The sequence below is a fragment of the Protopterus annectens genome, chromosome 1.part1, assembly GCF_019279795.1.
Source record: "Protopterus annectens isolate FY-2018-M chromosome 1.part1, PAN1.0, whole genome shotgun sequence".
NCBI lineage: Eukaryota > Metazoa > Chordata > Ceratodontiformes > Protopteridae > Protopterus > Protopterus annectens.
The window spans coordinates 29,669,464-29,684,199 of record NC_056726.1 but is presented as its reverse complement, the minus strand read 5'-3'; the positions used below and the strand labels follow the sequence as shown (position 1 = coordinate 29,684,199).

Genomic DNA, 14,736 nt, shown 5'->3' with positions numbered 1-14,736 from the left:
GTGCGCCATTCAGCAGGCACAAAGCCTGAGGTGAAGCTATGATTGAACATGGTACTTAGGTGGGGTGCCAGTTCGTTCTGTAGTTCATGTAGAACGCAGCCTGGGATGTTGTCTGGTCCCATGGATGCTGTGTTCTTGGCTTTGGAGAGGGTGGTTTTTACCTGTGCAGCCGTGATTACAGGAACTTTGCATTCTTCCGGTATAGAGATGGGCTCTTTAATGGGTGAGAGGGGGGTAAAGTTAGCACTGAACCTATCTGCCAGGATGTTGGCAATATCAGTTGGGTCTGTATATTTAGTGCCATTGTGCTGTAACTCAGACCAGATCTGAGTGTTGCCATTGAGATTCTTGACATAGCTATAGAATGCTTTGTGGTTGCCATTAGAATCAGTGGTGATTCTGTTTTCCTAACTAGCTTTGGAGGATTTTATCAGGGATCGCAACTTCTTACTGAGGCAGACCAGGGAGCTCCTCCACTCATGGGATTTTACTCTCTTTTGCAACAGATTCTTCTTTCTGTTGTACTGTTTGTTTATGGTAGGGGACCACCAGATTGGCTTCCTTTTTTTGGAGGATACCGTCTTGGTTCTGTTTGGGATAGCACGAGCCATGCACTCATGTAAGTGCTTATAAAGTGCAATTGTGTAGGATTCAGTGATCGTAACTGTATTGTCCATCTGCATGGGTGTCATGAAGTTCACCACTTCTGTCTTAAGAAGCATGAAGTTGGCTTTGGAGAAAATATTTACCATGGTTTCCTTAATGGGGGGGGGGGCAGAATGTGGCTATCTAGGGTAATTATCTTATGGTCGGATCGGACCAATGAGATGTTGACTTCAGGTGTGGAACACTGGTCACTCAGGACAAACCAAACCCCATAACCAACACAAATAACCACAAAGTGAGCTAAATGCTACTCATTGCCAGAAGTCTCAGCCTTCAGATGCACACACTCGAGGCACTTCTCAGTATGGAGTATATTGATATCTGTGCAGTAACAGAAACCTAGTTCAAGGCTCCAGAGAGCACACCAGCACTACCAGGATACTACTCATTCCATACCTTCCAGCATCAGAACCTGGATCATAGCACATAGGGTGGGGATGTATCCATATTCATCAAGGATACCTACACCTCTCTCTACATCCTCTCTACAGGATATGTACCCATAGAATGTTGCATAGCAACATTCTTCCCACTCCACAGGGGTGGGGCCACAACAGACCCTTGGCATTCCCGCTCTATGAGCCTGCCGAGTCTGATCTGCAAAGCAATGGAACCAATCCTAATGGAAGTCAACAATAAAGACATTGGGAACCTTCACACAGTTGAAAACACCCAGTTTGGCTTTGTCAAAAGCAGATCATGCCTCCTGAACTGGGTGGATTTCTTTGAGACAGTCACCCAGGCTACAGATGATTAAAAGGAGCTCCACACAGCCTACTTATTACTCGCTAAGGCCTTTGACACCATTCCCCAGTCAGGTATCATAGATGAACTCACCAACCTGGGTACTGGGCATAATTCCGTATATCACAAGATGGATTGCAAACTGGCTCATAGATAGATCCCACAAATCAAGAGTTGCTGGCTACATGTCAGACTCTAAACCGGTAACAACTGGTGTCCCCCAGGGTTCAGTCCTGGGGCCCCTCCTGTTTGGTATATACTTCTCAGAAGTACATGCCAACAAAGGAGGGTTGTGGTTGATTAAGTTTGCTGGGAACTGTAAAGTGTTTGCCATAATAGATTCCCCCTGGTGACACAAATATTCTCCAGAAGGGACTCTATGAGACAGATGTGTGGTGTCAGAATCATGGCATCAAGCTCAATGCCTAAGAATGCATAGTAATCCTCTTTGGGGAAAGCAAAGTACCCACAAACTACCACATAGGTGTTACCCCCTAAAAACTAATGAGGTAATAAGGGATCTGGGTACAGAAGTAGATAGTCATCTTTCCTTTGACAACCATGTTGCCAAAGTGGTTAGGAAATTCTATGTGGCTCACCTAATCAACAAAAGGTTTGCATCAAGATAAAATGAGGTAGTGGTGTCCTTCTACTCTTAAGTCATCAGACCCATCATTGAGTACAATGCACCATTTTGGATGTACTCGACTAGGCATATCCAGCAGCTGGAGAGACCGCAGGGGTACCTCACCAAGAGGATTACTGGCCTCAAACAGTTGTGTTATGCAACACAACTGGAAAAACTAAATCTGTTCTCTGATGTGTACCACCTACTCAGAGGAAAACTCTGCCTAACATACAGAGCCATGTCCAACACATAACTGTTGAACATGCTCCATCTAAGGAAAACAAAACTAAGTCGCACTACACACTCCAGGGATATGAACCTCATCACAACAATGAATACAACATTGCTGGTGGGATAGAGTACCATCCCAGAGACTTGCCTTACTGTGGAACAGAGTCCCAATGTACATCAGACAGAGCCCCTTGCTGACACTCTTCAATAGGAATCTTGATGAGTGGATGGGAAACAGTCAATTCACGCCAGAGATCACATCAGCAGCCCCACTAGAAAGGGGCTTAGGGTACTAACTATTAGAACTAGGGCTTGGGAGACTAACCAATGGGGTGGTGAAAGCTGCACAACTTGCCTAGGCTAATATATGCCTCTGTGAAGATAGTCTACTACATACCTATGAACCTGAATCTATGTGACAGATATATGTCTACAGATAGTAGATGTGTACTTCATTGTACAGTTATGTTGTACAACAGGCACATGCACCACATACACTGTAATGCTTACAGATAATGGTGGCTATTATGTATTGTGGGTGAGATGTGCACCTCATGTCTTTTGTGCCATTGGGATGTGTGCTGGGTGGGACAGTCCTGGATGGCTCCCTGTCATGGCCCCCGTCTTACACACATCTCTGCCCATCCATCTTTGGCTTATTATACTGTGTTCCCCCTACATATATAGGTGCATAGGTAGGTAATAGGCTATCTGCCTGAAGGTATATATTAGTATGGCCAGAGTGTGCAGCTATCACCACACTTGGGGTTAGTTCCCTATGCCTCTGTGTAGTAGAGCTAATGAAGTGATCCATGGTGTGACAGTTCAGTTTCACATACACTCACCAAGGCTCCTCTGGAAGAGTGTCAGCGAGGGACTCAGCTTAACGTAGGTTGGGAGCCTGTTCCAAAGCAAGGGAAGTCTGTGAGTTAGTAATGTATTCCTCCAACATGTACTATTTATTGTTGTGATGATTATATCCCTAGAGCATGTGGCACAATGAGCTTGGGTTTACTTCAGATAGAGCATGTACATCAGTTCTGCATTGGACATGGACCTGTATGTTGGGCAGAGATCGCCTGAGTAGACGGTATGCAACAGAGTACAGATTGAGTTACTTCAGTCTTGTTGCATAAGGCAACTGTTTGAGGCCAGTAATCCTCTTGTTGAGGAACTTCAGTGGTCTTTCCAGCTGCTGAAGGTGCCTAGTCAGATTCATCGCAAGTGTGTCGTGGTACTCTCTGATGGGTTTGATGACTGATGAGTAGAGGGAACCTCCTTTGACCTACATGCAAAGACTTTGGCAATTTGTGGGAACACCAAAAACACAAAATAGCCAACCGGACCTCTGTAGCTCGAGCAGGAAACAAGAACAAGGACACTGCGCTGCACAATAGCTGTATAATTCAAAGTTTTTACATTCACAATTATTGATCAAATTGGGGTGAGTGAATATGGGGGTAATTGGAAGGTAGGGTTGTCCTGCTTAGAAACCAAATGGCAGATATTGTGTGATGCCACTTCTTGGCCAGGACTAAATGAAAGTATTAGTATAAAACCCTTCCTTCTTTTGGACCGTGGTTAAATGTTTTTTGAGGTCATAAGTGATGACTTTTTGTGTTTACATAATTATTATATTAATTCATGTCTTGGATTTGGATGTTTTTTACATGTATTTTTCACAAAAAGTTTTTTAAAAAAAGTTTTTTAAAAAGTTTTTAAAAAAGTTATGCTTATATAATTTTAACATATTTATTAGTAATATTTCTTAGTAATATTATCACAAGTATTCATATTACTATGTTTCCCATTTATTATGCATTGCGTTACATTAGTTTTTAGGGAATGGTATTTAAAGTAATGAATTTTAAGGAAGTTTTTTATGGAATGTATGTTGATTGATTTTTGGCGCCAAACCTGCTATATATATCATTTAGCAATGGGCATTAATTGGTTCTGAGGAAGTCTGCTATATGTGGATGAAAGCGCTTAACCTGTGTTTCGTGTGGTTAAAATAAACCTGTGTTATTTACTGGCTGGTGCGTGGATTACTTTGAATTATACAGCTATTGTGCAGCGCAGTGTCCTTGTTCTTGTTTCCTGCTCAAGCTACAGAGGTCCGGTTGGCTATTTTGTGTTTTTGGTGTTTGGTATGCTCCATATTTTTCTCTAATTTGTGGGAACACATAGAATGATTGTCTAACCACTTTGTGAATGTGTTTCTGGAAGTAGAGATGACTATCCACATGTGTCCATAGATCCCTTATTATTACCTCCATATTTAGGGTGTTGGTACCTATGTGGTATTTGTATGACTGTAGCTCGAGGCCATAAGTTTGACACCACATCTGTCTGACTGAGACCCTTTTTAAGGATGTCTCTGTTGTCCCAAACATCGATTATGACAACCTTTTTGCAGTCATCCACAAACTTTGCTAACCATAGCCCTTGTGTGTTTGACTGTACTTCTGAAAAGTATACACCAGACAGGAGGGGTCCCAGGACTGAGCCATGGGGGACAGCAGTTGTTACCAGCTTACAGTCCAACAGGGAGACCACAATTCTTACCTTGTGGGATCTATCTGTGCCCCAGTTGGCAATCCATCAGATGACATACGTGTTTATGCACAGGTTGTTGATTTTGTGGATATGACATGTGTGTGGGATGTTGGAAAAGGCTTTTCAAGGTCTATGTAGGCCGTGTGGAGCTCATTTAATTGATGTATGTCCCAGGAAACTGCCTTGAAAACTGTGTAGCAGGTTTAGCGACCATGATCTTCCCCTGACCAAACCAAAATGGGTAGGGTTGGGTGTTTGTAGGCTCCCAATAGCTCTGTTTATGGGTTCCATAATGATGGACTCCATGGCCTTACAGATCAGGCTTATTAGGCTTATAAGACAATAGCTCCCATGGTCTGCTGTGCACCAACACTTGTGGAGTGTGCCAAACATTGCTGTAACCCATTCAACAGTTTCATATCCTGTACAGAGGATGAGTCTCAACAGACTGTTCAGGTGCAGGGTCTGTTTGTTTTGGAGTTCACATATGACACAGCCAGAGACACCATGTCATCACATAGACGCCGTGTTTTTAGGTTTGGATAGAGCTGTTTAACCATTATATATGTGATTTCTGGGTTTTCACAATCTCCAGGTATGGTAATGGGCCCTTTTGTCAGTGAGAGGGGGGGGGGGGTAAATATGTATGAACCTGTCTGACAAGATGTTGTCAATGTCAGTCGTGTGCATGTATTCATTTACACTTTGCACTGACTCAGAACATATATGAGTTTACATTGATATTTATGACATAGCTAAAGAAAGCGTCATGGTTCTCTATGGAATATTTGGCAATATTTGTGGCAGAGCTTGGCTTGAATAATGTTAAGAGTGCTCATTGTTTCTTGATGATACTGATCGGAGATTTATTGATCTTCTTTGGATTTTAACTTTCTTTGAACAACTAAGTACTTGTATTACATAGTTTGATTATGACAGGGGTCCAATATATTATATGGGTCTGTTTTCATATCACTGTGTGCACAAGGCAGGATTGGTGAATAGTGACGTGTCTGGAGTAAGAACTGCAACTGCCAGATATGTGTGGCCCACTGCTGTACTCAAACATGGCCTAAGTGTGTGAGCATGCCCAGTATGACCTTTCAGTATGTTGTTGACTGACATTTGCTTTGTTTGTTTAAGTGTGTGAGCATGCCCGGTATGACCTTTCAGTATGTTGTTGACTGAAATTTGCAAAATTTGTTTAAGTGTGTGAGCTTGCCCACTATGGGCATATATATTATATGTGTGTGAAAAATCAAGTTGTTTTTTACTTCAGGGCTCACCATTGTGTTGTACATCGACAGGAAGCACGCTGTGCCTGCAGGGCTTCCATGAGTCAGTTTGCATAGACTTATCAAAAGTTCTACATACAGGGGGGAATAGCTATTATTTGTACATTTCTACCTGGGGGGCACACCTGATTGTTACTGTGGGTGTACATAGGATGAGGGGTACACCTGACACTTATACACATTTGCTAGGCCTGCACTGTTATGTCAGGTACTCCATTTCAGTCTGTACTGTTGCCTATCGTACTGGCTTGAGGCATACCACTGTACTACAGACCTTAGCTTCCAATTACATGCATATTAGTTTGTGACTTCATAGCCTACCCAACCCACATCACACTGCCTGGCCTGCTGTTATCTGTCTGCATAGGCCTGGGGGGAGGTTACCCATATGCCTCTTCAGAGGGCATGATACAGCATTTGTTTGTGTTTGGGTTTGTCTGCAATTGTCCTGCTGGCTGTGACTGTTAGGTATGTGACCCCCCCCAACTGGTATGTGTGAGTGACTTAAGTTGTGTCTGTGCCAGTAAGATGCTATCATGGCTTAGTGGTTCAGTACTGTGACTATAGTGCACAGTATCCTGAGTTTGAGCCTTGTCACTACTTTTTATTTTCCTGATGGGCAGACCTGACTGGTTAAGGAACAGTAAAGCAGGTATGAGCGTGTTTACCCGACTGTGCTCGACTTTGCCCGACTTTGCCAGACTTTGCCCAGTGTTTCCCAACTTTGCCCAATGTTGCCCAACGTTGCCCGACGTTACCTGATGTTGCGTTGGTTAGCGTGGTGCGCAGCTATGTGCAATTGTATTTAAATATGCTCAATACTGGTAAAATGTGCTTAGCAGTGCTGCAGGTCTGCTTATGTTGGATGCACATAGTACACTCCCTAAACATGTTTGAAAACAGGTAGTGTCAAGTTAGGCATCCCTTTTACTGTATGTGCAAGCTAGAGAGAGGTGTCATTTCCAGGGTTCCTACTGAGTCAGTGTATGTGCTATGTATTGCCTCTTTGCCAAGGCCAGGGCATACTGGGCATGCCTCCTTCTGCCTACTGGGGCAGGCTCAGGTTTTTCCTCTTCCGAGTCACGCTGTGCCTGTGCAGGCCTTGGCAATGGTGGGGGGCTGTTTGGCCCTGCCACATGCTGTTCCTGCTGCAGCTGTTTTCCGCAGGATCGTATTGTGTAGCATGGCACATACCATAACAATTTGGGTACATGTAGTTGGTGAGTACTGCAAGGCTCTACCAGATGTATCCAGGCACTGGAACTGTGACTTGAGCATCCCAAACACACGCTCAATTATGTTTCTTGTTTGTGCGTGTGCCTCATTATGGAGTTCTTGTTCAGGTGTGTGTGCATTTCTGATAGGTGTCATCAGCCATGGCTCCAGTGTGTATCCAGCATCCCCTACTAGATGATAGTAGGGAATATCCCCCATTGGAAAATAACTGGTACAGCTGGGTCAGATGCCAAATGTGGGAATTGTGATAGCTTCCAGGGCATCCAGCACACACATTCATTATTATGACCTGGGCATCACACACGAACTGGCAGTTAATGGAGGGGAAGCCCTTGCAGTTGATGTAGACCCTACCCCGTTCAGTATTTGGTGCTTTGATGTGTATGTGCATGCAGTCTATTGCAACCACTACCTCAGGGTATTCTGCTATTTGGTGGAAAAGATGCATATTGCTGACCAATGCCTCATGGGAATTGGGGAAATATATGTGGTCACCAACATGTGCTGGCATGGTATCCAGGAACTGGTGGAGTACCCTGGATGCTGATGCCTGTGAAATCCCCATCATATCACCAGTTGGTCTTTGGAAGGTACCTGTAGCTAGTATTCTTAGACCAACACATACCTTGGTATCCACTGGGATGCGTTCCCCTCTGTTGGTTCTGTGAGTGAGGCGTGGCTGGCACAGCTCAACAATTTGCTGTAGGAGCTCTCTGTCCACCCTATAGCGCTCCAGCTCAGGTAGCCCCTGGTAGGTTACCCTGGGTCTGTACACTCTTCTCCGTCTCCTCACTGTGGATTGCTCAGCAGTATTCACAACATCACAGCCTCAGCACCTTGCACATGTTGGTTTATGATAGCAAGAGCAGCCCCTATCATTTTGTCTGACTTAAACTTTTTAAGCTTTCCCTCTTTGTATACTGCAGTGTTGCAGAGTTCTTGAGAAAAAATAGGGGGGAATGGTGTTTGCAGAGTTTAAAGTGCTGGGCTGGGCTGGGCGAGTCTGCTGCCTGTGTAATTGGCTGATTCTGATATATTTCACCTGGCAGCTCTGCTAGTTCTCCTTGGCTAACTTCCTACTATTTAATTTCCTTTTTTTTACCTTTCTGTTTCCACCCAGAGGGAAGCGCCGTGCAGACAAGCGCAAACACGCACACACATGTGCAGATGCATGCACACGAGCGCACACGCTCTGTGCATGTTTGCAAGGAGTTTCCTATCTTTTAACAGTGTGCACCTTTGGTTTGAGATTTTCAAATAGGACAACTGTAGGCACACCTCTTTGCAATCCTGAGCAACTCAGGGCAAACACAAGCCACTGTGCTCCAATTAGCTTACAGCCTGTCTGACACACCCCTCATGTCACCTATATTCTAGTCTTCTACTCAACTACTCCTACTCTTACACTCTTGGGACATGCCTCACATGCTGGGGAAAATTGGGATTCACTATCCTTATCCTCATTTGCATAGGATTGCCTAGTAATGCATGGTTACAGCTCTCACACTGAGCTTCCCCCCCTTAGCAACCACTAGTCAGTGGCCATGTTGTCTTCAGCCTGCCATTCACCTGCATGGCAGAATAAGCTTTTTAGTGAAAATGCCTATTTTTGGCTTTTTTTAATTATTTTCTTGTTTTTATAAGGGCTGCATGTTTGCACAGTGCTGCAATGTGCTTAAACATTGGAGATTGGGGGAAATAAGTTACATTTTTATATGTTTAAACATTTTAAAATGCCAGTGGCCTTATATTTGGACATTGGCATGCTTCCTCAACTGTATGCATCATTTATTTGGAGCTGTCATAGCTCCGTTTAGCTATTTGCAGAAATGTACTCCGTTACCAACTCTGCAGGTAACACTAATCTTCCATGGACAGGTTAGTGTTTCCTGGATCATAAATTTACCTCATTTGCATGGCTTTCACCAGCAAATGAGGTAATTTGCATACCATGACGCTGTCTGTGCAAGAGTAGCTTTAGCAGCTCTCGTGCACGCCCTGACAGCTGTTCCTGGATCGCACCGCAGACATATTGCTGGAGTGAGCTCCTACACTCTTCTTGCACTCCATGCAAGCTTTCGTGAATCCGGGGGTAAGAGTCTGTGATGCTTAACTGGGTTGTGCTTGTTAAGGTAATCCTTTTGGCATGCAAGAAGTTGTTACCACTGTCTCTTTAAATCTCTGCGCAGTTATAATTATGAGGCTGATCATGAGTTAAAACACAGTGTCATGCATTTCATCGTTCCACTCATTTGTTTTGAGACCTGTCATAAGCAAGCTTTTTTTTTTCTCAGACATTCAGGCAGTAAACATGCATTTATAACATTTCAATGAGTTGTTATTAATATGTTTAATTAAAATTATTTTTTATTTATAAATATGAATTTATTTTGAGCACATTTAATTTTCTGTCGGTAAACAGGTGGGGGGGGGGGGCTAGTCCAAAGTCCCTTTTCAATCATGAGCCAGGTTAGAAGCAGTATATAGCAAGGAAAGCATAATTGATTATTGCACATTAATTTGAGCAAATGAGAAGAAAATTGCAGCTATTTTATAATGCAGCATAAGAAGGCATAAATTACACAATTAATGTGAACATGACAGCTATATACAGATGTGTTATAGTGTACCATAAAGTAAGCATAACATAAACAGCAAGAATTATAAGAAAATTAAGGTAACAAAAAGTTTTATATTGATACCTTAAGACTTATCAAAGTGAACTCAGAGTAACAGGAACATGACAAGAATGCTTAGTAGCATGGTCTTTGTTGGCCCTTTGGAAAGGAAATAGGAAGCGATTGTTAGTGAAGAAGGGGTAACTACTGACAAGGTGTAGGAGGTTTGAGCGGGTTAGTGTCTGCACTGAATGCACTCGCACAAAGATTCTGACTGATGTTTTAGGAGAGTTTTTCTTTCAATGGAGAGATTAGAGATGTTTCTGATGTTAGAAGGTTAAAAATTCCACAGTATGGGAGAAAGTTTATTGGAAGCTCTTTGCATGGAGAGAGTATGAAGAGGGGTATGTGTAAAGTAATTGTACCTATGAATGACGGGAAAGTGATAAGAGCAAGTATAGGTCAGACAGCTAGGATGAGTTGTTTACAGATCATAAAAGGCTGATTGTGAACAGGAAGGCAGATAGACTGTTCTGTGACTGAAAATAGTCCTTGTCACGTTGGAGAAAAAAGTGATATATTTGTGAGTTATTTAAGGTTAATGATATAAAAAAATTGTTTAGGCTTTTTATAGATGAAAAGTACTGTGGACATTAGCAAGAAATGTACTGGACAAGCACATTCCAGTTTAGGAATAAGGTCATTACCGACATTTCATTTCTGAGATTCAGGATAAGGAGGTACATACGTTTACAAGCGAGTTAGAGCTGGTTGAGGCTTTTAGCAGTGGTAAAGTCAGTGGGTGGTGAACAAATTTTTTCCCCTTCCACTGCTGATATCTGGATCTTCTAGCACTACCATACATACTTTCCTGTCCTCTTATGTCCCTGAACCATAGCAGCCCCAATAAATGTGACCTATGCTGACAGAGTGAGCCTGTACATATGATGATGGCCAGTTCCCCCTTGTACAGGTTCTTAGGTATGTAAGCTGCCATGTAACAGGAGTGGGTATAGGCCAGGTGAGGAGCTGCCATGTTGCAGCTTGTAGTGTGTGTTTCTTCTTTAAGCCTTGCCTCCCACTGTAATGCAGAGCTGACATCATCAGTAATAATACTGAGTCTCTCTGCCTTAAATGGATTGTGTAAAGTTGTGCTGTGGGAGTAATGCTCCTACCTACATGGTGACATCTCGTGCGATACCTACTGATCTACAGCAGCAATGGCTCTCATTTTAGTCCTGATATCAGCACTGTGGAGCAAAACCCACATGATCTCTCTGTACATCCCTTTACTCTATCAATGGAAGAGACAAGCAGGCTGATGTTCTTCACCCTTCTTCTACCTGAACAGATCCAGTAGATAATCAACCTGCTAGTTGACCTCTGGTTTTCTGGGTCATAGTCTGGGCATTATCCCTCTATGCCATGGTGCTGGCTACTTTGATGAAAGGATAGTAGGGGATCAAAAAGAATCAAGAGTAGCGGAAAGTCTGCATCTGAAAGACTACATGTACTTTGCATTGTAGATATGGAGGGGGGAAATAAGAGAGTAACTGATGTAGTAGAGATCATAGATTTAGCTTTTGAGGCATTAGACTTAGTTTGTGATGTGGCAATATTATAACTGTTGTTGAAGGCTGAGTTACAGTCCTGTTGTCTGTTACAAGGTTGGATGGAGTTTTATCAGTCTGAAATGATACTTAAAGCAATAAGCTGTGGAGTGTTCATTTAGATACCATTGATAAGGATTGCAAATGATGATTTGTCTGTTTTTAATGGCAGTTTTTGTTTTCTGTCTTAAGCATAGAAACTGTGAGTAAAAGAAAGGGCTGTTATTTGCATAGAAGTGCCATTCATTAAGCTCAGTGTAGATTCTATATTTGATGTCAAAGGTAAATCAGAAAGTGCAAGCACCATGCACTCCACATTTTTATTGAAAAAATGTATTCCTGAGTAAGTAAAAGATAAGAGTGGACAAACGGCAAAGCAGCACTGGACTCAGTAGAGTCTCTCTGAAGGAAGTGAACCTGTGACAATGTATTTTCATATTACTTATTTTGAGTTTTTCCAGTGGTCACTGAGATCAATGAAGGAATGTAAAACAAAAATATGTGTTTTGCCATCTGTCACATGAGTCAGATAGCTTAAGTACAGAATCAGGATCAAAGAAGCAGTATGGGGTGAACAGGAATTGTAAGGAACTGAGGTAGGCTGAATAAGCTAGAGATCCTGGTATAGTTTTTTAGGTTGAGACCTAGCTAGTTCATAAGGTATCATGGAACAGTATAGTTTCTTATGGCAAAACCAAAGATGCAAGTATTCAAGTAATGCATTAATGATATGAAGAGAGACTGTGGAAGGCAGGGCATTCTGAGGTGTCAAAAAATGATTTTACTACTTAGAAAAACTTAATAACAACTCATGTTGAATCAGCATGAATGTTTGAGGATGAAACAAAAATCGTAGTGGCACTAATGTGTTTGTTGACTACAAACACAAAACCTCCACCAGTGTTGATCATAAGACATGTATTTTTATGGCAAAAGAAATAGGTGTTTTGAATAGGAGTGAGGGATTCACATTTCTAAGTCAAAGTTTTGGTAATAGAATGTTTTCTTTTTTTTACGTTTTATGGCAAAGACATCCTTTACTTTTTAAGGCATGATTTTGTTTTATGACAAGGAAATCAGCATTTTGCATTTCATTTTATTACCCTATGTATGTATTCTTCCAAACTAGAGATTCATAAAATTACACCAGTAGAAATATCACACATTTCAGGCTTATTGCATTACAGGAAAATAAATTCAGAGCTGGAATGCCAAGCCCTTTTTTAAGCTGGATACCCCATTTTCAATGTTTCCCTATGTATATGATGTATACTAAAGAAACTGAAGCCATGAAATATATCAGGCTGAGATGAAATTGTGGCAAATATGATCAAGATGTTGGGAATATTATTGCAGAAACTGCTGCTGAGTGCACTGATCGTGGTACGGAGAGGGGGGGTCATATCCCAGCTGACTATCCAATAAAGATTTTTAATGCACTGTACATGAACAGAGGGAGTATTCACAAGTGCTGGCAGTACAGAGGTATCAGACTCATGTAACACTGCATGAACATGCTGGAGAGGGTTAATTACAAATTCATAGAGGAAAATACAAAGTAAGATGGTATATGAATAGTCTGGATTCAGATAAGTGAGACAACTAGTTAATTGGAAGCTGGAGACGAAGGAAAACGTCCAGCTAGATATTCCAAAAAAATGGTAAAAGCATATAACATGGTCCTGAAGAAGTTGATTTGGGCAGTCCTGCAGTGGATTCAAGTTCCAGAAACATTGGTAAGATTAGTGCATGCTATGTAAAAGGGCCACAAGACACAAGTATGAATGGTGTTCAGACTCAGAGAGGGGTTCCCAGTAGAAGTGGATGTACGTCAGTCTTCATTGTTGATCTTAGTGATGTTCATGCAGGAATACATCAAACAGATCAACAAAGCTTCTGTATGCAGAGGATGTTGCACTGCAAGCAAAGTCTGACCAGGAGCTCCAGCAAATGATAAGAGACTGGAACACAGAACTGAAGGCACATGGGATGCAACAGAGTATGCACACGTTAGTGGTTATGGCAGCAAACAGGAGAAAACCGAATAAGCTGAAAAGTGAAATAGAAAGGAAAACAGTGGAAAGAGTTAACAACTCCAAGTCTCTGAGACATGCAGTTAAGGAGAAGAAGAATCTGAATAAGAAGATCAAAGCTAGATTAAGAAGTATTGCAGCCAGTTGGCACAAAGTGGAAGGGGTCATGCATGAGAGAGAAAAATGAAAGAAACTGAAATGTAAGGCACAGAAAAGTGGTGAGCAGTACTTCTGTATGGCACAGAAACCTAGGGAGTGAAGGCAGAGCATCCAAAGAAGCATGAGATAATGGAGATGAAACATCTGAGATTGGAAGTAGGATACACGCTATGAGAAGAGGAAGAAATGAGGATATCATAGAAGCCAAAGAAGCTCCAATGTCACAAAACGTCAAGTGGAGCAGATTACGGGACTCTGGTCAAATGTGTAGTAAAGCTGAAGATGATTTAGTAAAGCAGATTTGGAAAACACAGAAAGGACATCCATCAAAGAGAGGGACAGATTGCCTGAGAGAATACTTGTGACAGTGTGGAATGACAGTCAAACAAGACTGAAGAGTGACTCTGAAGTGAAACAGGAGCAACAGTTGATGTGTCTTACCTACCCCATGTAAAACTGTGAAAAAGGAAGTTGATAGCAATAAATGTTGTGTGTGTGTGTGTGTGTGTGTGTGTGTGTGTGTGTGTGTGTGTGTGTGTGTGTGTGTGTGTGTGTGTGTCTGTGTGTGTGTGTGTGTGTGGCATATTTGATCAGACTTAGCATTTATCAAACAATTTTAGCTGGTATAATTGGTCATATACATGGGTTTTGTCTCATAGTAGAATAGACAAATTATGCAACATCAAATGTTAGGTAAGTGGAAATAGTCAGGAATGCTTAAACTTTCATTTGTAATAAATGTTTTGGAATTGGGATTGTGTTTGTGAAGTAGTGATAGCCTTGGGAAAAGGGAAGGGTGTTAGATGTCCTGGTTTAATTGGGTAGTGATATGTTTGAAGTGTGTGTGTGTGTGTGTGTGTGTGTGTGTGTGTGTGTGTGTGTGTGTGTGTGTGTGTGTGTGTGTGTGTATGTGTGAGTGCCTTGTATAATCATTCTGAGGGAGAGAGAGATAGTAGG

General features: G+C 42.1%; 1 protein-coding gene across 1 annotated transcript in view; it reads left to right on the top strand.

Moving 5' to 3' along the window:
- Positions 1-13,807, top strand: part of ADAMTS12 (ADAM metallopeptidase with thrombospondin type 1 motif 12) — a 2,672,119-nt gene extending 2,658,312 nt beyond the window's left edge. The window contains exon 21 of the mRNA XM_044085381.1: positions 13,494-13,807. Coding sequence (XP_043941316.1) covers positions 13,494-13,807 — 314 coding nt within the window. The remainder of the gene's footprint in view (positions 1-13,493) is intronic.
- Positions 13,808-14,736: the final 929 nt, after the last annotated feature.